Source organism: Quercus robur, chromosome 2 (assembly GCF_932294415.1).
Source record: "Quercus robur chromosome 2, dhQueRobu3.1, whole genome shotgun sequence".
Lineage (NCBI taxonomy): Eukaryota > Viridiplantae > Streptophyta > Magnoliopsida > Fagales > Fagaceae > Quercus > Quercus robur.
Window position 1 is genome coordinate 53,291,126 of NC_065535.1, and position 22,198 is coordinate 53,313,323.

General features: G+C 33.0%; 2 protein-coding genes across 4 annotated transcripts; one reads left to right on the forward strand and one right to left on the reverse strand.

Moving 5' to 3' along the window:
• Positions 1-12,571: 12,571 nt before the first annotated feature.
• Positions 12,572-16,182, forward strand: LOC126713993 (protein NSP-INTERACTING KINASE 1-like). The gene is made up of 11 exons (XM_050413975.1): positions 12,572-13,038; positions 13,131-13,263; positions 13,419-13,490; positions 13,585-13,728; positions 13,843-13,914; positions 14,006-14,065; positions 14,169-14,266; positions 14,395-14,544; positions 14,664-15,005; positions 15,099-15,478; positions 15,629-16,182. Exons 1-11 carry the CDS (start codon positions 12,936-12,938, stop codon positions 15,947-15,949), a joined length of 1,875 nt encoding a protein of 624 aa, XP_050269932.1. The 5' UTR covers positions 12,572-12,935; the 3' UTR covers positions 15,950-16,182.
• Positions 16,183-16,250: 68 nt separating this feature from the next.
• LOC126713994 (F-box/FBD/LRR-repeat protein At1g13570-like) lies at positions 16,251-19,486 on the reverse strand. Of its 3 annotated transcripts, none has more exons than XM_050413978.1 (5): positions 19,317-19,482; positions 18,840-19,020; positions 17,058-17,993; positions 16,802-16,960; positions 16,251-16,688 (listed from the first exon to the last, which is right to left on the reverse strand). In XM_050413978.1, the coding sequence occupies exons 3-5, from the start codon at positions 17,877-17,879 to the stop codon at positions 16,419-16,421; spliced, it is 1,251 nt and encodes a 416-aa protein (XP_050269935.1). In that variant the 5' UTR covers positions 17,880-17,993; positions 18,840-19,020; positions 19,317-19,482; the 3' UTR covers positions 16,251-16,418. The 3 variants fall into 3 exon arrangements, with proteins under 3 accessions (XP_050269935.1, XP_050269936.1, XP_050269934.1); XM_050413979.1 differs by having other exon boundaries at positions 18,840-18,990; positions 19,317-19,467; XM_050413977.1 differs by lacking the exon at positions 18,840-19,020 and having other exon boundaries at positions 19,317-19,486.
• Positions 19,487-22,198: the final 2,712 nt, after the last annotated feature.

Here is a 22,198-nt window from a genome sequence, read left to right on the forward strand (position 1 = left end):
TTAAGTTCCTTACTTGGAGCGACCACTGCTAAAAACCACTACACTTGCATCACTTTATTTATTTATTTTTACAGAACCAAACATAAGGTGAATGCTTAGTGACCTTTCTTTAGGAGGCAGATTTTCTTGAAGGAAACTAAAAAGGGTAGAAAAAGTAAAAGAGAAGCAAGGTGGACAGAGAGCCAAAGAGTAATTATTGTTTTACAGTTAATGAGGATGCAAAATAGGGGAGAATGGGACATGGGTCAAAATTGTTATACAGAGATGGATATAAAGTGAGCTGATGAGTCTTTTTCATGATGTTAAAACATCATTCACTGCAAAGTAGGAAGATGGACCAACGTGTCCCTTCAAACAAGCTCTCTCTTATAACCCATGTTGGTACTTTGTACAATCACTGTCTTTTATTAGCGTGTGAACATATGAAATCGCTTTTGCTTTCCTGCCCATGACCCGCCATTGTCACATTATAATGTTACACCTAATAACATAGAATAATGGTTTTCTTCCTTTTTCTTTCTTTGCTACAATAATTAGCAAACTTTGGTTCCATGGTGTTTGAAGAACTTATCGAGTGATCTCCATAATAGACTATGCCCATTGAGGTACTAGCCTCCCTTCTCAAGTTCTTACATTATGCAACTATTTTGTTTTTCATGTTTTTTATTAAATATTTAATATACAACAATACTACAAATACACTCAATTTTACACCCAATTTCATAACCTACTGAAATAGTCGATTGTGAGTAGTGAGAAAAAAGTAGCGAGTTTATGCAAAAAATAATGAGCACAAAGTATCCATCCCTCACAATTGACTACTTTAGTATGTTGTAAAATTAAGCATGTCCCTAAATTTATTCTTTAACCTAAAATATTGGCACTTTTTTTTTTTTTAGAAACAAAAATATTGGCACTTTAAAATGTTATTGTTAGTTTTTTTTTTTTTTTTTAAATTATTATTTGTGATTGTTAATTAAGCCTTGATCTCCTACGATTTGTGTTAGGTGCCTTCTTTCTGCATGTAACCTCAATGTTTAGGCTGGTCATTTGCCTTCTAATACTAGTGCATCATAGAAGAAAATGATTCAATATTCTCGGTGTATAAGATGATGCTTGAAAATCATTTTGCTGGAAATAATATCATTTTTAGAGCCAATTACTATCATTTCAAACGTCAAATAACTTTGTTTAGGGCAATTTAACCATTACTGAGAGAGAGCTGTAAAAGAAAAATTAGTAGAAGTGTGAGAAAAACTTAAATATATAGCCACCGAAGACCACACATAAAAATAAATAATTAAATAACTTAATCATATAGTTAATGGCTATTATTCAAACTTCTCATTTAGATATCGCTTTAAAAAGAGTGTTCATGCAAACTTTTGAAGGTCAGAAGTTCTCCAATTAGGGGCACACAAAAGATGCCCCCATTGTGCTTAGGAGGCACTTCTGTAATAATATCGCTGACATTATTATGGAAATGAATAAATATATATCATTGAGATTTTTAATTGTAATATTAACAATTAAGGACACGTTTGGAATATTGTAATAGACACTGTAATGTAATAGATATTCCTATGACATAACTATTCGGTTGTTTGATTATGTTTTTATTAAAATGAATAGTTATTCCTTATGAATAGCTATTCTTCAAAATGAGGAATAACTATTCCTTATCAAAAAAAAAAAAGTACTGAATATCTATTCCTTCATTTTATGTAATAACTTTTAAAAAAAATTTCCTATAAAACCATTAGTTGCCACATCTTCAAAAGGAAAGGAAATAAATTTTCCTTGTTGTTAACTATTAGCTCTATTTTGAACACCTTAAAATAAGTGTATTTTAGGAAATTTGACTTAAAAATAATTTAATTACACCTTCTTTTTATACTCTACTAAATTGTAGATGTATATTCAGGATTCTATTCCTAAATGGTCACCAAACTAATGAATAGTAATACTTTTCACATTCCAACTTAATGTATTCCTTGTAATACTTATTCATTTTCTCATGTAATAATCATTACAATGTACCAAACATGCCCTAAACATTTAAGGCACATGCATGATACTAGGAAATGAACATGGGAGATTATGAAGTGTCTTACTTCTTAGAACCACTAAAAATTAACCCAAAAAGAAAAAGAACATAAATAATTTTTTTTTCTTCTTAAAAAGTGGAGGACCATGGTGATTAATATATATGTAAGTGTTGTGAGTAACACATATTTGAGTGGAGGGAAAACTGTGGGGAGTGAACTCTGAGCAATGGGGACAAGATGGGGTCTAATGCTTGTGAACAGCACTGCAAGTCTTAATTTTGCAGACACTGACAAAGCAAGAGTCATGTGGCTATGTACTTGAATTTGTTCAAAGGAAAGTAATAGTGGGGTGGAAGTGATAGTTCATCCTTCCATTCAAACCTTCAGCAAACTAAGTAAACAAACGTTATTATTTCCTGATCATTTGGCTATTCCAGAAATGGCGGACCACATATACTTGTATTGGATAAAATTCTTATTATTATTCCCTCAGTGACCTTTGCTATAAGCATTAGATCAATACAGGCATGAGGCATGTTACCACCTTGTTATTGAACTAAGCTAATAAGCATCATTTTGCTTACCCTTGTCAATGATTATATATAACAACATGAGCAATGATCATCTAAATTAGTGCTACCTAGCTACCATTTTGACTTTTAATACAACTGAAGACAAAGTTTTCTGCGAATCAAATTGAAGGAGTCTCTTTCAACCTATTACATGACAATGCAGATAATTTGATGTAGATGACTTAAACCATTTAGCAAATCACATAATTTTTAGAATTACACACAAATACTAGTTAAAGTCACCAAGTAACAAAATAGAAGAAGAAAACTCTGTCCAATAACTAATAACTAATGCTTTCAACTTTATAATGGGGTCTATCTTGACATTCAATATCTTTTGGATCTGCAAGAGTAATAACTAATAATTCCATTAGTTCATTATTTTACAGAGGCATGAAAATTATCTTAGTACTATTCTTCTATAAAATTTGTTGAGGAATGCTAAAGACACTACAAATTTTATCACATAAACCTTTAAATTGATATGTCACTAATAAAACATAATTTAGATATATATATAGATATATAAATTATGTTATTAAATTTCACTACATAAACCTTAAAACTGATGTATTACTACTAAAATAAATTCAGACATTTATTTATTATATTATTTAAATGACACTAATCATATTTATTGTTAAGTCAACTTATAATTATTTATAGTAAAATTGGTAGTAGTTCTAATATATTTATAAAGTTTGTTTGTAATATGACACAACACCTTCAATTAATGCAATAACTAATTAGCATTCAACCTTGAACTTATGAGTAAAATCCACCTTTAGGTAGTGACGAAGTCAGAATTTGAATTTCAAGAGATACAAAGTTGTTGATTTTTATTTTATTTTATTTTAATTATGAGTAAAAATTATCACATACACATATACATGCAACATAACACACTAAAATTGACAATATTAATATATAGAAACTAAAAGAACTATTTTAATCAATTTATAGTTTGGTAGATTAAATTTAATTGCTTACCCACAAATTTTCACAAAAAATAACAAGTTATTGCCAAAAAAATTGTTTTTTTAAAAATTAATTTTCAGAGATAATAGCAATGTTTTTTGCTTCTCTTTAATTGAAATTATTGCTTCCTTATTTTATTTTTCTCTTACCCTTACTTCCCTTTGGTTTTGAATGCTGAAGTTATTGATGAAATAGGCTTTTTTTTTTTTTTGGTTATGTTTTCTTAATAATGTTGAGAGGAAAGTGATTAATACACCGATAAGAAATAGTGAGATGATCCATATTGAGGGAAACCAAAAAAGTGTAGAGAAAAATCCAAAATAACATTAGTAGAAAAAAAAAAGACTTGACAATTAAGTAGACATGGCAAAACGGGTCAGACCCGTTTTGACCCGACCCGTTTGACCTGCAACCCGTTTGACCCGTAACCCGATTAACCCGTTTAAAAATGACCTGTTTTGACCCGTGACCCGATTGACCCGACCCGAACCCGAACCCGACCCGCATGTTTTGCCACGTTTACCAATGTTGAGTAGATTTAGATTGAGGTGTAATTTTTATAAAATATTTACTTATTCTTTTTTACTTAATATGTTATGTACTCCATTATAGTTTGTCATTTTTTACTTGCCACCTTTATTTTCTCTTCCTACTTTAAATAGATTGAAGATTATACCAAGATTTGTTTCTAGAAAGCTGGAACAAGAGTTGCACCAAATTTGGGTATCAATTCAAGTGTTTAGTGGTAATTGGTAATAATATCACTAGTGAGAATCTAATCACAATTAAGGAACTCATAAACAATTGATAGATTGCATCTATTTCAAAAAAAAAAAAAAATTGTTTGAAAAATATGGGTCAACTCGACCCGACTCACGACCCGATTCAACTCGCGACCCGTTTGACCCGCAACCCGATTGACCCGTTTTAAAAATGACCCGTTTTGACCAGTGACCCGTTTGACCTGCAAACCCGATTGACTCGACCCGACCCCGACCCGACCCGCCCGTTTTGCCACGTCTACAATTAAGGAAGTAATAAAAAATATGACTTCTAATAGAATAGAATGAAGGAAAAAAATACATGTGATTGACATAAATTAATATGTTGAGGATCCATAGCCAACCCAAAAACATTTGGAATTAAAGTTTGTTTTTGTTTTCTTAATAATGTTTGACAAATAAAAAAAAGATAATCATCAATTACTTTTTTTATAAAATATGCCAAAAAGAAATACATATTAGAGAAACAATTATATCTATATAAAAATACACTAAGAAAAAAGATGAGAAAAAAATCAACTATGCTAACAATTTTTTTTTTTTTTTTTTTTTTTAATGTGAGAGAAGGATGACGTTTTCTTACGTAGGAGGCATATTTTGGTTTTTATTAAGGGGACCATGCCAGACCAAGACATAATATTATGTTCACCGTAAAATTGTGAGAGTTACCCAAATATAAGTGTCTTATTGTTGAATTAAATCAAGGTGGGTTATGTTCATTGTCTTTGACTCTTTGGATGGAAAAGTGTTGAAGTGGTAAATTAATGAGGTTGTTGCCAGTGAGATTTTCATTTTGATCAAAATTTACTCCTATGGAAGAAATATCATAGGCTGCTACTCCTGAGTCCTGAGTGTCTATATATCTTTTGGTTAATGGCAATGTGTTTGAAGCAAGCTCATCCTCGGGGTCTTTTGCATGGAAAAGTATCCTTCGGTCAAAAAATTTAATCGAAAGAAATGCCCGCTGGAGGGTTGGGAATGGTAAGAGCATCCGGATCTTCCATGATGCTTGGTTACCAAATTCAAATGGTGGCAGAATCCTTTTCCACAGAGGCGTTCTTGCCTCGGATGCCACGGTGGATTTGCTCTTTGATCCTCACTCGGGGCAGTGGAATTTAAACTTGATTGACCAATGTTTCTTCCCACCTGATGCTATGATTATTAAATCCCTGCCCCTCTGTTTGGTCCCCCAGAATGATTCCTTGGTTTGGCCGGCTGAAAGGAATGGCAAATTCTCAGTTAAAACGGGTTATAAGTGCTTATGTGACGATCATCATGTAGCTGATCCTGTGGCAGCGGAGATGCACAGGGATTTGTGGAAGGGAGTTTGGAGTTTAAATGTCCCGGGAAAGATAAAACACTTCTTATGGAAGTGTTGTTCAAATGCATTACCAACAAAGGTGAACCTCTTAAAAAGGACCATTGCTGCTGATGATGTTTGTCATCTCTGTTCTGAGCATGGGGAGGATGTTTTGCACGCTTTGTGGGGGTGTGTCAAGGTTCGCCAGGTGTGGCTTAGGTCTTTCGGATGGCTAAGTCAAAATTTTGCTGGTTTGGATTCCTTCTCTGGTCTGGTTCGCCTTGTGATGACAAGACCGAAGTCTCTCCCTCTGTTTGCTGTTACGGCTTGGGCTGTGTGGTATCACCGAAATAAGTCTCGGCTTCATGAAGCTGCCGTTCCTCTAAACCAGATTGCTGTGTTTGCAGAATCTTACTTCCAGAATTATGCAGCGGCCCATGGTGTGCGAAGACCTCCTGCTCGAAGCACTGCGGGTGTTGTTAAATGGAGACCTCCGTGTGTGCCTGCTGTGAAGGTTAACTTCGATGGTGCTCTGTTTGGGGAGTCAGACTGTGCGGGGCTCGGTGTGGTGGTCCGTAATTCAGAGGGTGCGGTGTTGGCTGCCCTTTCTGAAAAAATTTTGAAGCCTCAGTCTGCGGAGCTGGTGGAGATTCTGGCTGCTCGGCGTGCGGTGCTGTTTGCTTCTGAGTTGGGCTTCCATAACTTGATCATTGAAGGTGATTCTTCTTCGGTCATCAAGCTTCTTCAGGATAGGAGTTCATCTCATTTCCAGGGTGGTCATATTTTAAAAGACATTATGTCTCTTTTAGACTCTTTTGTGAGTTGTTCTTTCTCTCATGTTGGCAGGCAAGGTAATGCGGTGGCGCATGCCTTAGCCCAGAGAGCTAGATTATATTCTCCATCTGCGGCTTGGACGGAGTATGTTCCTCCAGCCATTTCTTCTTTTGTACTTTCTGACCTTAGGGTCTAATTTATTGATGTCTTACTCTTCTTTCTCAAAAAAAAAATATATATATATATATATATATATATATCTTTTGGTTTAAAAAAATTAGATATAAGTTAATTGTTTTCTTTATTATTGACAAGTTGCACATCCAATAAGTTTTAAACCTAGCTATCAAGTACATATAGAATTATCATATTTCTCAAAAAAAGAAAAAAGAAAAAAAAGTTTAGAACTATCATTTGTGGCTGAGACTCATTCTCAAAGTTAAATTGAACATATAAAAATGTCCCTTTTTTAATTAATAATATAATTTAAATGGTAATTTGTTTTTTAGATTAAGAGTGAGCACTCATAGTTTTTAGGGTAACTCCAATTTATTTAAATGCAAAATAGGAAAGTATTAGTCAAAATTTATTTAAATGATGATAAATGTACGAGAGGTGTAAAATTTAATCAACTCATTTACAATCTGGTAATTTTGTCTCACATCTAAATAGAAGCTGAACATTGATTCCGTAGTGGAGCCGAGGAGGACCCCAGCTAGGATACGATCATATCATAGCAATAGGGGCCTATTGAATTGCGAAAGACATATATTGATGGTTGATCATGATACATGGTCCATGTCACTCAAATGGAACATATCTTCTTCACTCACTCACTCATTCGGTCTAAAGTTAACACCTAACTACGTCATGCTCTGTCTGCATGTCTTCATTAGTATAAAGAGTGTGCCCGTGATGTTTACCACCCACCCTAACTAGTTCAATTACGGAACAATTCTTATGCCACCCCACCACAACTCTTGTTTCATCACTTTGTCACACGACTCCGATGTAATTGACTGAGAGTTATTATAATACTATAATTTTTACTATATCATGTTTCACAACTCTTGCCGCAAATTATAATTGGTTGTCATTTTCACACCAATCATCATTTTTTTAAAATATTTATAATTTGTCACATTAGAGTTATAGTAAATTTGTGACATAAAAAATTATAGTTTGAGATTTTCTCAATAGACAATCACTTTCACATTAATCCATTTTTTTTTTTCTTCATCACTTACAATTGACCTTATCAAATTTGCAAAAATTGTATCCCTACACTTTGTCATTAATTAAGAAAAGGAATTAACCCATGGTTAGGCACCGATTGAGTACGAGTAATAGCACTGTGAAGATACAGTCAAGCCAAGCCAAGCCAAGCCATTGCCAATCACATTAAACCACATGTTAAAAGTGAGCAGTCCATGCAAACTACTTTGCAGGTTGCACACGAGTCATGTTCTGATATGCAGTCTAATTTTAGTATTTGCACATGCTGGTCACCCTAAAATGTTAGTTCTCACGTACAAAAAGCTGAAAAGGACAAACCATATGCCGACAAATAGTGGGTTTAAAACTTTAAACTTTTATCTTGGATAATTATATCCAAAATCGAAGTTTATGGTCAGTGAGCATCTAAACTAATTGAGATGCCATTTCTTGAGGTAATGTGAAGAAAGGGACAACAAATGCCTAGTTGTTCCCAGTTTTTTTGGCCCTTAATCCATGGACATTTTTGTCACTGCTTGATATTAAAGAACTCTGTTTTATTCTTCTGTTTGGTCAATTTTTTTTTTCTCTTTCTTTTTCTTAAGTATGATTGGCAATTAAGATGCAAATGGGTTTCTATCCCTTTCTAAGCACCTAGGAGGTGCCCGGATATGCGGGTTTAGTGATAGAACAAATTCATTTTAAGGCTGTTAACAAATGGGTTTTGGCTATCATCATCATCTTGTCTGTCTCCTATAAACAATTCCCTTCAAAACTTGAGCTTTATATTATTTTAGTTCTTTAACAATGTGAAAAAAAAAAAATTATGAATAAATAAATAAAAAAACAGAGAGGTGGCAGAGAAAAATAACATAAAAAATTAACATCATTTGGTCTTATTACCCTTATCTATAACATTAAACCTTAAACAACTACATTTGTATTGTACTATTCAGCTTTATTTATCATGTATGTGCTATGATGTTAATAGTACATTAACTCTACTTTATCCTTGGACTAGACATAAGGCCATATTAGTATAGCTAGTAGGGAAGGTAACAAAATTTTAGCTTTTGGAGACCAAATCATGAACCAAAAAAATTTACAATTTAAGAATGAAAAATATACTTCAAGAATAAACATACTATGAAAAATAAAATTGGTGCTAGCTTAATATTAAAAAAATATTGAAAAAGCAAATGGATAAAATTATTATTTCACAATACATTTTAAATCAATCATTTTTAAAATGGAATTTGGCTCTTTTTTTTTTTTTAATCTAAAAAATAATCTATGAATGATGCTATATTAAATGCATATATAGTATTTCCCTTTAAATGTACAATTGAAATAGCCCTTTAGAAAATTGTCTTCATTTTCATTGCAAAGTCTAGTTTTAACAATATTTATGACTTAAAATCTTCATCTTTTTGTTGTAAGACAAAAAGAGTAAGCACACTTACAATCACTCTATAAATATGTTGGTATATAAGTTGTTGATTTTTTAATCCTTACCAACCATTTGAAACATTTTAGAAAGAACTATTGATGAATAGAAAAGCATATGTGTGCTTTCAATCTCTATTACCATCCCCAATAAAGATTTGTAGGGAAAAAAAAAAAAAAAAACAACTCATAGGAAATATTGATAAAAAAAAAAGGGGAAATGCATGTGCACACATACACACATAAGAGTATGAAACTACTTATATAGAAATAAAAAAGTGAAGGTCTGTTTGTCCTTAATTTTCTATTAATATACTAATTAATAAAGGATTTTTCTTATTACCCAAGGATTTTATTAGCATAAAACACACACACACACACACAAAAAACACTTAGAAACAATTTTTAAACATGTTTTATGTTAAAAATATTTTCATTAAAGGAGAGCCATAAGTTATAGATTAGCTGGCCTTTTTTATTTATTTTTTATTTTATGGATGTGGGATTACTAATAAATCCTATTGCCTCTTCTTTGTCTATGAACTTTTTTTCTTGTATAGCCGTATCCAGGAAGCCTTGTGCTGTTTTATTTTTTCGAAATCAATTTTATGCGATCTAAGTATACACACACCACAGACTCACATTGGAGAAGGGATCTTAATAACCTTGTCATCTTGGCACACACTGCAATTGACTCTCATATCTCATGTTGGGGTAATAACTCAGAGATGTTTTAATATAACACAAAGAGACATTAGTTAACCTAAAAAATTTAAGTCCAATTATGTTACGTTAAGTTTGCAAATTCATTATATTTTTATCCATACGTGACATCTCTCACATTTGCATATTGAACCACAATAAGATTTTGGATTAATAAGATTGTACAAATTGAAGAAATACTTGCAATAAGAGTAAGTGGTTCAAATTTCCTAGAGTATTTGACAAACTATAGGTTAAGAAAAGCTTGCAATTGGAGTGAGAGGTTCAAATTTTCTCAAGAGATTGATGACACTAGAAAGGACAATGCAAGAGATGACCATGAATGCTAAAAAAATCAAACTTCCAAATAACATCTAAGATTCATGCTACAAACACAAATAATTTCACAATAATTATGTTGGTAAATTTTTACTAATTCTTATATGAACCCACTACTAACATCACTTTTTATCCATCACTAACAATTTATCACATCAATCGGATGGAAAATTTTTTGTGTATAAAAACTTTCTCTAACATATAAAGGGTAAAACCACTAAGTTAATTTTGAGTGGTCTGGTGGAGTAAGGTGGACCATCTGGTTAGGTACATTCACAAAGTCACTGCTTACTGTTTCATCCACATACCGTTATGAATAGAATCTATAGATCATAGATGTGATTACTTTTGTTACTTTATTTACTCCCACTGTGGAAACTTAGCTCCACTCGCAACCATAGCACGTGTAATTACAAACACACAGCAGCAAAAATCTGATACTAGGTTTTACTTTTTACTGTTAATGCTATTTATATTAAACTTTCCGAAATGGATGATCAATGAGTTAGATGGATCTGAATTCTGATCATTGTCTAGGAGTTAAGTAACATTTTTTTTTAGAGAAAGTTTTAACTTATGGTGTCTGCTCTTGATGATAGGTTTTTATCATCAAATCAAGACACCAATCAATTTTTGGTGTAGGCGGGGATTGAACCCTAAATCTCTTATTCAATTATCAGAAACTTTATCAGTCAAGTTAACTGGAACTCATAGTTAAGTGATATTTACATTGATACGAGTAATGTTATATATATATATATATATATTAAAAAAAAATCACAACAATTTAAGTAATAAGTTTTTACTGATTCTCATTTAGACTCACACTACTTACATTACTTTTTTATTTATCACTAATAATTTACAACATCAACTAGTGTCAAATTTTTTTGTATCTATAAACTTTTTTCCGTTAATACCAATAAGACATCTACTATCATGAATAGTGTGTATATATATATATATATATAGGGTTTGGTTAATGAGTGCTCTTAGATCATTTATTAATAGATAATTTTAAGAAAATTTTATACTATTTTTATAAAAAATATAGAAATTGTTAAAGAAATCAATTTTTTTTTTTTTTTTCTATAAAAAAATTTCTAAAAACTGTCGATTGAGCTGCTAGCCTTTTGGGCTAATAATCTCAGTTTATTGATCTCAGTTTATGCACATGTTTGTGGTAATTGCAAAGGACTTAAAAGCCCATTTTGACTGCCCCCAGGTAATGGGATGAGCCAGTAAAGTAAAAAACAAGAGCAAATATGACTGAGGAGGACTCTTTTAAACGCGCCTTGGACAGGGGCCGGAAATAGCATCAATCACTTACTTCCATAATTTGGAGAGAGTGTGTGTCCTACCTTGAGAAAGGAGGAAGAATGGCAGCTTTTGCTTTTTAAAGTTTTTATCTTTTGAATAGATTTTGTAGAATGACTGTCTGCTGAAGTTATATAAAGCAAGAGCATGTGTGAATTGTTAGCTCATAGTGCTTTGTGGAATCTATAAAAGCACACCCAACATTATAACAGCCTAAAAGAAACCAAATTATGTAAAAAAATATACGTATGGCAGTACATAAAATTATATTTAAAATTTGAGGGAATATTAAAGAAAAAAAAATTAAAAAAGGAACAAAGATCCTCAAGGGTCATAGATAGTGGGTGACCGAATCCATCATCAATCTCGAGCCCAGTACCTTGAGATTCCCACATTCTCAATACCTCAGAAAAGAAAAGGACTGTTGTATTTGGGATTTTACTGAGTGGCCAAATTCAGGGAATGTTGGATTCCCCACTGTGCTACAAGGCATTTCCATCCAAACCCAAAAATTAACTGACCATTTTGTGATGAATAATCCAATAATATATATATATATATATATATATATATATATATAATGGAACAAATTTCCCGATGAATTTCATTATTATTGTTAAAGTGACAAATTATAATTAGTAAAATAAATGCGATGTTTTTAATGGTCTCATATAAAAGTAATAATATACCATTCATAATCAACCACCTGAATGATTGTGAAATCCCTCATTTCTGTAACACTATTAAAAGAAAAGATAGGGGGAGAAAAAGAAATCTAGTTATATTTCTACATTGACATATTTAAACAAGATAACTCATTATTGACCAAGAAAGAATTTAGTTCCCCAATGTGTGCATGTCATACGTATATTTTAATTTTTGATTCACTAATCACTATAATCTTTTTTTTTTTTTTTGAAAACAGTTATCACTATAATCTAAGTGTTCATATATATATATATATATATATATATATTATATGATATTTGTCACGCTTAAGTGCTTTTTGCTTTTAATTGAAGCAGTGGGGAGTGGAAAAATAGCACACCTCTTTTAGGCCAATGCATGATTAACACTCCAGGGGAATTTCCTATTCTCTCCTCTATATTTGATTATTTTTGTTCTTTTAAGATAGAGTCCTCTAGATTTGATTATTTTTGTTCTTTTAAGATGGAGGCTATTATATAATGTTCTCTTTACAACATCCTCACTCAATGACAAGCATGCTAGTTCCCTTTATGCAACAACAAAAAAGAAAAAAAATACCGTTTCTTTTTTCTTGGGTCTGACACAAGATTTTTGGTGAATGTGATTCAGAAAAGCAGAAGTGCGTTGTGATCTGGATGTTACCTTAAACAAAAGAAACCAAATTGAGGGCTAGTTTCTATCTAGTAACTCCATCAGCCACCATAAGCAGGCTTAACTCTCTGTGAGCACCTGGTTGTAGTAATTTTTCAATTCAATGGCAATGATAAGAAGAGAAGTTTGTCTATGTTTTGTGGCTTTTCTATGTTTGTGGTCTTCTGCAAATGGATTACTTTCTTCCAAAGGTGTAAACTTTGAAGGTAACTCTAAAATATTCTTTTCTCCTACTGCAACAATGGTGTTCTTTAGATGGTGGAAAATGAAAATTTTCATCTTGGTGTTTTATTTTCAGTACAAGCTTTAATGGGAATAAAAGAGCTTTTAAAGGATCCCCATGGTGTCCTTGAGAATTGGGATGCTGATTCTGTTGATCCATGTAGCTGGACTATGGTCACCTGTTCTCCAGAGTTCCTTGTCACTGCCCTGTAAGTCTTATTGCAATTCTATTCTTTATATATATATATATATAAGAAGTGTTTTCAACACTGTATTGTTTTAAAATTCTCTCCTTCATGAAAATATCAAAATTCATACAAGAAAAGAAATGTGTTATGAAGTCTTTGAAATGGTCTTGTTGCAGAGGTACTCCTAGTCAGAATTTATCTGGTACTCTATCTCCAAGCATAGGCAACTTAACAAATCTTGAGATTTTGTAAGTCCCATATACTAGAAAAGCAAGTTGAATTCTTCAAATTGGTTCTTGTTTGTAATTGGTTTTAAATAGTATGTTGTGCACTACTTTGCAGGCTCTTACAGAACAACAACATTACAGGGCCAATACCAGCAGAGCTAGGGAAGCTCTCAAAGCTTCAAACGCTTGATCTTTCTAATAACTTCTTCAATGAGGAAATTCCTCCCTCTCTTGGTCATCTGGGAGACCTCCAATACATGTAAGCATTTCTGAGTTAAGACTTGATGCTCAAAAAGTTTTATGTATAAGAACTATGATAAAACTTATTGTTCCTGGGTCTATATCTGATATGGGTTGCTTGAATTGGGTATAGGCGACTTAACAATAACAGTCTCACTGGAGCATTTCCGTTGTCATTGGCTAGCATGACCAAACTTGCCTTTCTGTAATTCTCTTGACCTCTTTTTGTATCATTATGCTCAATTCTATTATTTCCATAATTGGAATGTATTTCTGAAGATGGTTTTATTTTTCAGTGACTTGTCCTACAACAATTTTAGTGGACCGGTACCCAGATTTGCTGCTAAAACTTTCAAGTAAATCTCTCTCTCTCTCTCTCTCTCTCTCTCTCTGTTTGAGGAAAAAATAGAATCAAATTCTAAAATTTTATTGCTCCTTCTTCCATTTCAATTTTTGCAGCATTGTTGGAAACCCTCTGATCTGTCCTACAGGTTCTGAACCAGACTGCAATGGGACAACACTCATGCCAATGTCCATGAACTTGAATAGTTCAGAACGTATGGAATTCTACTTTGATTGCCCGAAATTTGTTCTTAAATAACTCAATTCTTATTTCCCCCAATTTTCGGTTTCATTGTTTTTTGTGTAACTTGTGGATTCTGACCTCAATTTCTTTGCACTCTAGCTACTCTACCTTCTGGCGGACCTAAAAGGCACAAAATAGCCCTTGCCTTTGGCTTGAGCCTCGGATGTCTCTGTCTGATGGCTCTTGGATTTGGTTTATTACTGTGGTGGAGGCAAAGGCATAACCAACAGATATTCTTTGATGTTAAAGGTTGGTGATATATGATAACACTTCACAAACTTAAGCATTTTATATGACATCACACGTGTTGGTGTACTCAATAAGAACTGGCTAAGTTATATGCCATATCTCTTCTCATGAAATTTCAGACCGGCATCATGAAGAGGTTTCCCTTGGAAACTTGAAAAGATTCCAATTCAGGGAACTTCAAATTGCAACGAACAACTTCAGCAGCAAAAGCATACTTGGAAAGGGTGGTTTTGGAAATGTGTACAAAGGAGTTCTCCAAGATGGGAGTGTTGTAGCTGTCAAGAGGCTTAAAGATGGAAATGCCATTGGAGGAGAGATCCAATTCCAGACTGAAGTTGAAATGATCAGCCTAGCAGTTCACCGAAACCTCCTTAGGTTATATGGGTTTTGTATGACACCCACAGAAAGGCTTCTAGTTTACCCATACATGTCAAATGGCAGCGTTGCTTCTCGTCTCAAAGGTAAACATGTTTACAGACAAATAAGAATAAGAATAAATGTTATGTTGCTAAATGCACCAGCATTGCTGATTAGACTCCAATTGATTTTAACAGAGAAACCAGTGTTGGACTGGGGCACTAGGAAGAGAATTGCCTTAGGAGCTGGCAGAGGACTTTTGTACCTTCATGAACAGTGTGACCCAAAGATAATTCATAGGGATGTGAAGGCTGCAAATATATTGCTTGATGACTATTGTGAGGCTGTGGTGGGAGATTTTGGGTTGGCAAAGCTTTTGGATCACCAAGATTCACACGTCACCACTGCAGTGAGAGGAACAGTGGGGCATATAGCTCCAGAATATCTTTCCACAGGACAGTCCTCTGATAAAACAGATGTCTTTGGATTTGGCATCCTTCTCCTAGAACTTATTACAGGCCAGAGAGCACTAGAATTTGGAAAGGCAGCTAACCAGAAAGGTGCCATGCTTGATTGGGTGAGCACAAATGAAATTTAACATATATAGACTTCTCTCTCATTATTCTATTATTGACTATCTCTTCAGGATGATTATTTATGCTTACTTATCTGTTAAAATTCTCCTCTTCTGAGTATCATTCATGTTGTGTGACATTTATGATAACAGGTTAAGAAAATTCATCAGGAGAAAAAGCTTGAAATGCTTGTGGATAAGGATCTTAAAAGCAACTACGACCGAATTGAGCTTGAGGAAATGGTTCAAGTGGCACTCTTGTGCACCCAATACCTTCCAAGCCACAGACCCAAGATGTCAGAAGTAGTTCGAATGCTTGAGGGTGATGGCCTTGCAGAAAGATGGGAAGCTTCTCAAAGAGTAGAATCAACCAAGTGCAAGCCCCATGAGTTTTCTGCATCAGATAGATATTCCGATCTCACTGATGACTCTTCATTGCTAGTCCAAGCAATGGAGCTTTCTGGCCCTAGGTGAATTCATTCCAAAATTGATTCAAAAATTTTTTTTTTTTTTGAAAGTTAGAGATAATTGAAGGAACAAGTTATAGTTAAAGCTATTCCACAAAAGTAATGAAGATTGGAATTTTGTGTTGTATAATAGTGATTTATAGAGTTCCGAAGGGCTTTGATGTTTTCTTCAATTCTCAATTGTACAGAATATTTGAGTAACTGACATTTTCAGATAGTAAATTTTCTTATTGGTCTTCTTATTGATGTCTTTTTTTATTAAAAAAAAAAAAAAAAAAACTAAGGGAATTACCAATAAATCGCTAAGCTTTTAAGAAATGTTCATGACTTGGCTTTTGCTTATTCCTCAAAATCTGTAGCGAATATACAACCCAAATATCTTAGTACATGCTTTTGCCTTGAGCAGAAACTGGTTCAAATTGCTACAAATCTTTCAAAGTTTGCATAAGATACTTATTGAACATAGGCAGTAGTGCTTATGAGCGTAAGCTGATAACCTTCACATGTTCTGAAGCTGGTTCAAACTGCAGCAACACTGAGTTGGGAATTATTTCGCCTACGTATGTTACAATAGTAATGGTCTCGAGCACTGGAGAATGAGCAAGAATAAACTTGATAAATTCACATTCATGATTTGTGCTCAGTAAACCTCTTATCTTCACTACTTTAAGATTGTTGAAGTACAAGTCTACCAGGCACTCTGCTCTTTGAAAATCTAGGAAAGAAAACCCACATAATGGGCTCACCTGAAACAGTCAACAAAATATTGTCATACGAATGTCAAACTCTTAACATTAAAGGAATTAGAAATAACAATTTCAGCCAAGAAATTAAAAAGGAGAAGAGAGCCTAAACTCACTGAAATTATGAGTTCCTCTAAACTTGGGGAGCTACAAAGGATGGAAAGTAAGACCTTGACAACCTTAGAACTGTCTAATCTTGCGTCCCTTAGGTCTAGCGTCAAGAGATGGTTGAGCATGGCAGGAAGCCTCTCTGGTACATCATTATAAGCAAGAAACTACAAAAAAAAAATGCACAAAAAAGAAAGAACATACAAGAAAGATGAGTTGTGAAGTAAGCACAGGTAAAAAAAAAAAAAAAAGAACGATTACTACCTCAAGAAAATTACTGGACAAAATAAGCTTGTTAATACCATGTAGACAACCAATAACCCTGACCAAATTGCAGGCTTTTCCTTGATCAGTGTGCCGTGGCTTGACCCTTAAGCAAATATCAACAGTAGAAAGAAGTGGAACATTTTTGAGACAAATATCTTCAAATTTGGAATCGATTTTCAGATACTTTAGGTTCAGATTGCTGATTTTAAAAACAGTTGAATGATCAATGTTTATCAATGTCAATCTCTCAAGAACTGGGCAGTTAACAATTAAACTTTCTAGTGTATCACTGCTGATGTAAATGTGAGAAAGATTGAGGCTTATAAGAGAATTCAATCCTCTGAATGTAGGAGATAGCATGATTGTGCAACCATAAAGTTCCAAGCAACTTAACTGTGGACAAGAGAATACCTCAGAAGGTAACTTAAAACGCTTAACAGAGTCAAACTCCTTAAGAATCAACTCCTTGATTCCTTTATCTGTTAAAAACCAAATCCACTGATCCAGATCACAATGATTTGGCATGCAATAAGCAGCAAGCCTAAACTTCTCTACTGGGCCACCATGATTTGATTGGACCTGATGAATGATTTTCAGAATTACTTTCCATCTCAGTACTTTGTCTGATAAATTACTGGGGAAGCATTTATCATCAATATTGAACCGTGAAAGGCCAGTCCATTTATATCTCCACTTACTTGATAGGATGCTAGTTCTCACAGCTTCTTTTAATGGTATGTGCACAAGAATGGTGTCTAATACATCCCATGGTAGGTTGCTAATCCTATCAATGTTTGTGTGCCTTATCATTTCAGCCATGCCAGGCTGAACAACTGTTCTGACTTTCTTTTCAACTGATTCTTCAGATGAACAAATTTTAACAGATGTCAATTCTTCAATAAAGAAGATACTTCAGATGAAGAGTGAATTAACCTACGGAAAGAATAGACTCAATTTCAAACACAAGGTACAACAGGAAAATGCTCAAACTTATCAAAAAATTAATGCAGGATGAGATGAAAAAAGAATATCAACCAGACAAAATTCATTAAAAATAGTGAACAGATACTTCATGAGAGATAATTAATCAATCTCAGCAGCAAAATATAACTTCACCAAAAACAGTGCCAATCAATTTTATTTCTTATAGTGCAGGATAGTACTACCAATGGGCTTAATTGATTTATTCTTTTTCAAACAAAAAGAAAAAGAAAAAGGAAAAAAAGAAAAAAGAAAAGGCAAAGCAATTCATAAGAAATGTAACGATCTCTCATGATGCGCAGGGCTAGCAAAACACCCCTACATACTACATAGTTCATCTCCTAGTCCTTTCCGCCCATAAACTCAAAGCCACAGTGCCATTTACCAGAGTTTTATCAGCTAAGGCCAGTTGTCATTGTGAAACTGAAAAATGAAAATGTTCATACTGATTCCCCACCAAACGCCACTTTTTCATATGACACGTAACGTATCAGAAGTAAGCAGCCTCACATGCCCCAAAAGATGACAGGACTAACCACAATGAACAAGGGAAGCAATATCCACCATCATGAAAGGGAGGCATTTGGTACTATTGCCCCAGCCTTTTCAGAAGCAAGAACAATGTTCTAAGCCACTATAAATTGTCTCTAATAAGATAAAGATGTATAGAGTGTAACTTGGGTCATATTTAGCTCTACTAATAATAAAGAACAATAAGATAAATACGAGATCCCAGTGTTTTAGTCTAATAATAAAGAACAATATCATAGAGAGGTCACCATAGGTTTCAAATCTTACAGTATATATAATATATATAGGATGCAACAAACCCAGATCATCCACCCCTTTTTCTCTGGGTGTGTGTTTTCTTTTAAGTCAATTTGCCTCAGGTCAAATACCCAACTCAAGTACAAAGTAAAACCCATATTCCTTTCGCTCCATTCGGTTGCTGAAAAAAAAAGCAAGAACATAACAAAACCTGAAAAATCAAGGACAAAACTTCAACCCTCAATCAGATATATGACACTCCAAATTCTCGTTTATTTTCCCAAGGGAACATTTCTAAACAAAACAAAGGAAAACCAATCAAAACAACAATTGGGCACATGCCATCTTCAAAAATTCAAAACAATCAACAAACTCAGCACCCATTTATCAACCAAAAAAACACACTGAGCTAATAATATATACATAATCAATAAACAGGTAAGCACACATAATACATGCAAAAAAAATTGAAAATATATACAAAGAAAAGGAGAAGAAGATTATGACCGTGGCATCAAAGAGATGATCAGTGGTGGCGGCTACTGAGATTGAAGTGGAGGCTGTGCCAACTGGCAACAACCAAAGAGGATTCTTTGTGCTTTTTTAGGACTTAACTTTGCTTTTAGGTAGTTGGGCTTGATATATGTATCCAAGAGACCAACCCACTTGAAATTCTTATTTCCATAAAAAGCCGAAAACTAGAGCGGCTCGCTTTGATGTACTTGTACTTTGTTTCCGCAATTATCGTTTGTAATAGTTATTACAAATTATCGTCTGTAATAGGAATGGTCTAATTCTTCTGTAATTGTCTCTCAAAAATAATAATAATAATAATAATTCTTCTGTAATTTTTCTTAAAAAAAAAAAAGTATTGTGCAGTTTGGTTATATTTTTATGAGAAATGTTATATTCATAATATTTTTATAACTCTTTCATAACAAATTTAAAGTGAAAGGTTGTTATTTACTTTTACTATAGGTAAGAAATTAATTTTAGTGGTATTTACAACATTTGGTACACAAACAACACTAAACAAGAAAATAATCGGTCAATAATGAGCTATATGAGGCAACCTATCTACAAGGAAAATTGCCAAGTCGAAGAGTACTAATATAAAAAAGAACAAAGTTTGGCTATAAACTTAGTTGTAGTTCTAGACTATAACTTTACTTAATATCTTATTATTAAATGTGAATTTGACAAATCCACCATTGAATTATATTTTTTTTCATATATCTCTATGCTTCAAAATTTTCAAAAGATCAAAAATCAATAGTTATGTAATCAATCAATTGTTTAAATTACAAGTTTTTGTAGTCTAAATTTTATGTATAAAAAATATGTTTATTAATCATATAGTAAATAAAATCGGATTGACACAAAATGTGATATATGTGTTAGGAGCCTAAAGAACATGCAATCCAACGGTTAAAATTTTAAAAGATCTAGTAATATTAATTTTTTTTTAAGGAAGTTGTAGGCTTAGATTATAACTAAGTTTGTACCCAAACTTTGCCCTTATAAAAAAATAAAACTTATCATCACATCAAAGTTACGGTGGATGACAATATTTCTTACAATAAAATTAATTTATTATCATGTATCTCCAAAGTGTAAAATGACAGAAAATTGCCCAGTAATAAGAAAGTAAAAGGGAAGACAATCCCTTGTAAGACATGAACGACATGACGATTGATGATGACACAACAATTAGGGGTGGCAATTTGTGTTTGTGTGTCGAGTTCATGTCGTGTTGAGTCATGAGTATTAGACTATATGGGTCAACCCTAACCCGACATGTTTATTAAATAGGTCAAGATTCCTCAGCCCTAACACAACTCATTTATTAAACGGGTCAGTTGTGTCAATTCGTTTATCAAATTTTATCAAAACGAAAATAATAATAATTTTAGTATTAAACAAATTAATATGAATTATGAAAACCTAAACAAATATATATATTTTTATATAAAAATTAGAACTAATAAGTAATGCATTACAAATAATAATTCAAAACTAAAGCATATCTCAATATCACATATAATCAATCATAATATGTTAAAGAAAATAAATCACAATAATTAAGAAGTTTATATGCCTAGGGTTTGAAGGGTATATTGGTAAAATGTCATTTAATTAAATGAGTTAAACGGGTTTCATGTAATGGACACTAACCCAACCCATTTATTAAACGGGTCAGTCATGTCAACCCGAACAAGGATGGAGCCAGGGTACAAACCTAAGAGGGGCAAAGCTTAATGTAAAGCTCATAAAATTTCATCACATTAATTGGCATCATAATCTTATATTTGTAGATGCAATTTGAGATTTGCAATAAACTAATACTAATTTTGGTGATTTTTCAAATTTTAATTTTAAGATTTTTATAAATTATGACATCAACATTAGAGGTTAGCAACAATAAATCATCAATATTAGCTTATGAATAATGCTAGGGATACATCCAACTACACCCTTGAATCCACAACATGCCTCACAAAAATTAGGTTAGTCCTAAACAAAAAGCCAAATAAACATATCTTACATACCACAACAAACTTTTTTTTAGAGATATTTTTCAACCTATGATGTTTAATAAATTTTACCAGCACTTGAGCTACCAAAAAAAAAAAAAAATTACAACAATATTAATATTAATTCATTGCACAACATGAAATTTACCATGTTTCTACTAAGTAGGACCGCTAAAGTCAAACAAAGTACAGACCATCCATTTTAATTTTTCTCTTTTCCCATTACCCTGCCTGCCCACTAACTTCTCTAACGATAGCCACACATTTGATTTCTAAAACATTAAAACAAAAATCCAACTTTATTTTATATTTTTAATCTTTCTTGTTTCACTTGTTCCATTTTTCTCATTGTACCCCTGAGTCTCTGACCAACATATTATTTAAATTTTTTATTATAACATAATCTTCTCTCTCTCTAAATATTTCTCTTTCTTGAAATCTCAATGAATCTTATCTCTATCCTTTGTTGACATTTTCTATTGACACTTATCTCTTCATTATAAAAATCTAAGTTTTTCTCCCTCTCCCTCACTCTTTATTCTTGCTAATGTTATGGCTTGAACTATGAAGCAGAAGATGAAGACATACTTAAACCCAACATTAGCGGTAGTGTCAACAACAAGGTCTGTTCAAATCCACCATTGATTATTGTTTCAAACCTTGATAAGATAATATCAAATCATTTAAACAAGATCTCACTCAGTTCTCTCATATATATATATGAAAGTGGAATTTTAAAAAAAGTTTGTGGGGGCCACTGCCCCCAAGTCCGAATGTAGCTTTGTCCCTGAACCCGAATATGACACAAATCCATTAAGTCTCAACCCATAATCTACTAATTTCGTGTTTTGTCGT

Excerpts from the sequence above, each read along its gene's own strand:
- LOC126713994 (XM_050413977.1), bottom strand. The coding sequence starts at position 17,879 with ATGGCTGAAATGATAAGGCACACAAACATTGATAGGATTAGCAACCTA. Across the intron at positions 16,961-17,057 it reads TGTCCAGTAATTTTCTTGAG|TTTCTTGCTTATAATGATGT; the intron begins GTAGTAATCGTT and ends TTTTTTTTGTAG. Across the intron at positions 16,689-16,801 it reads TAGAGGAACTCATAATTTCA|GTGAGCCCATTATGTGGGTT; the intron begins GTGAGTTTAGGC and ends TGACTGTTTCAG.
- LOC126713993 (XM_050413975.1), top strand. The coding sequence starts at position 12,936 with ATGGCAATGATAAGAAGAGAAGTTTGTCTATGTTTTGTGGCTTTTCTA. Across the intron at positions 13,491-13,584 it reads TTAACAAATCTTGAGATTTT|GCTCTTACAGAACAACAACA; the intron begins GTAAGTCCCATA and ends ACTACTTTGCAG. Across the intron at positions 15,479-15,628 it reads AAGGTGCCATGCTTGATTGG|GTTAAGAAAATTCATCAGGA; the intron begins GTGAGCACAAAT and ends TTATGATAACAG.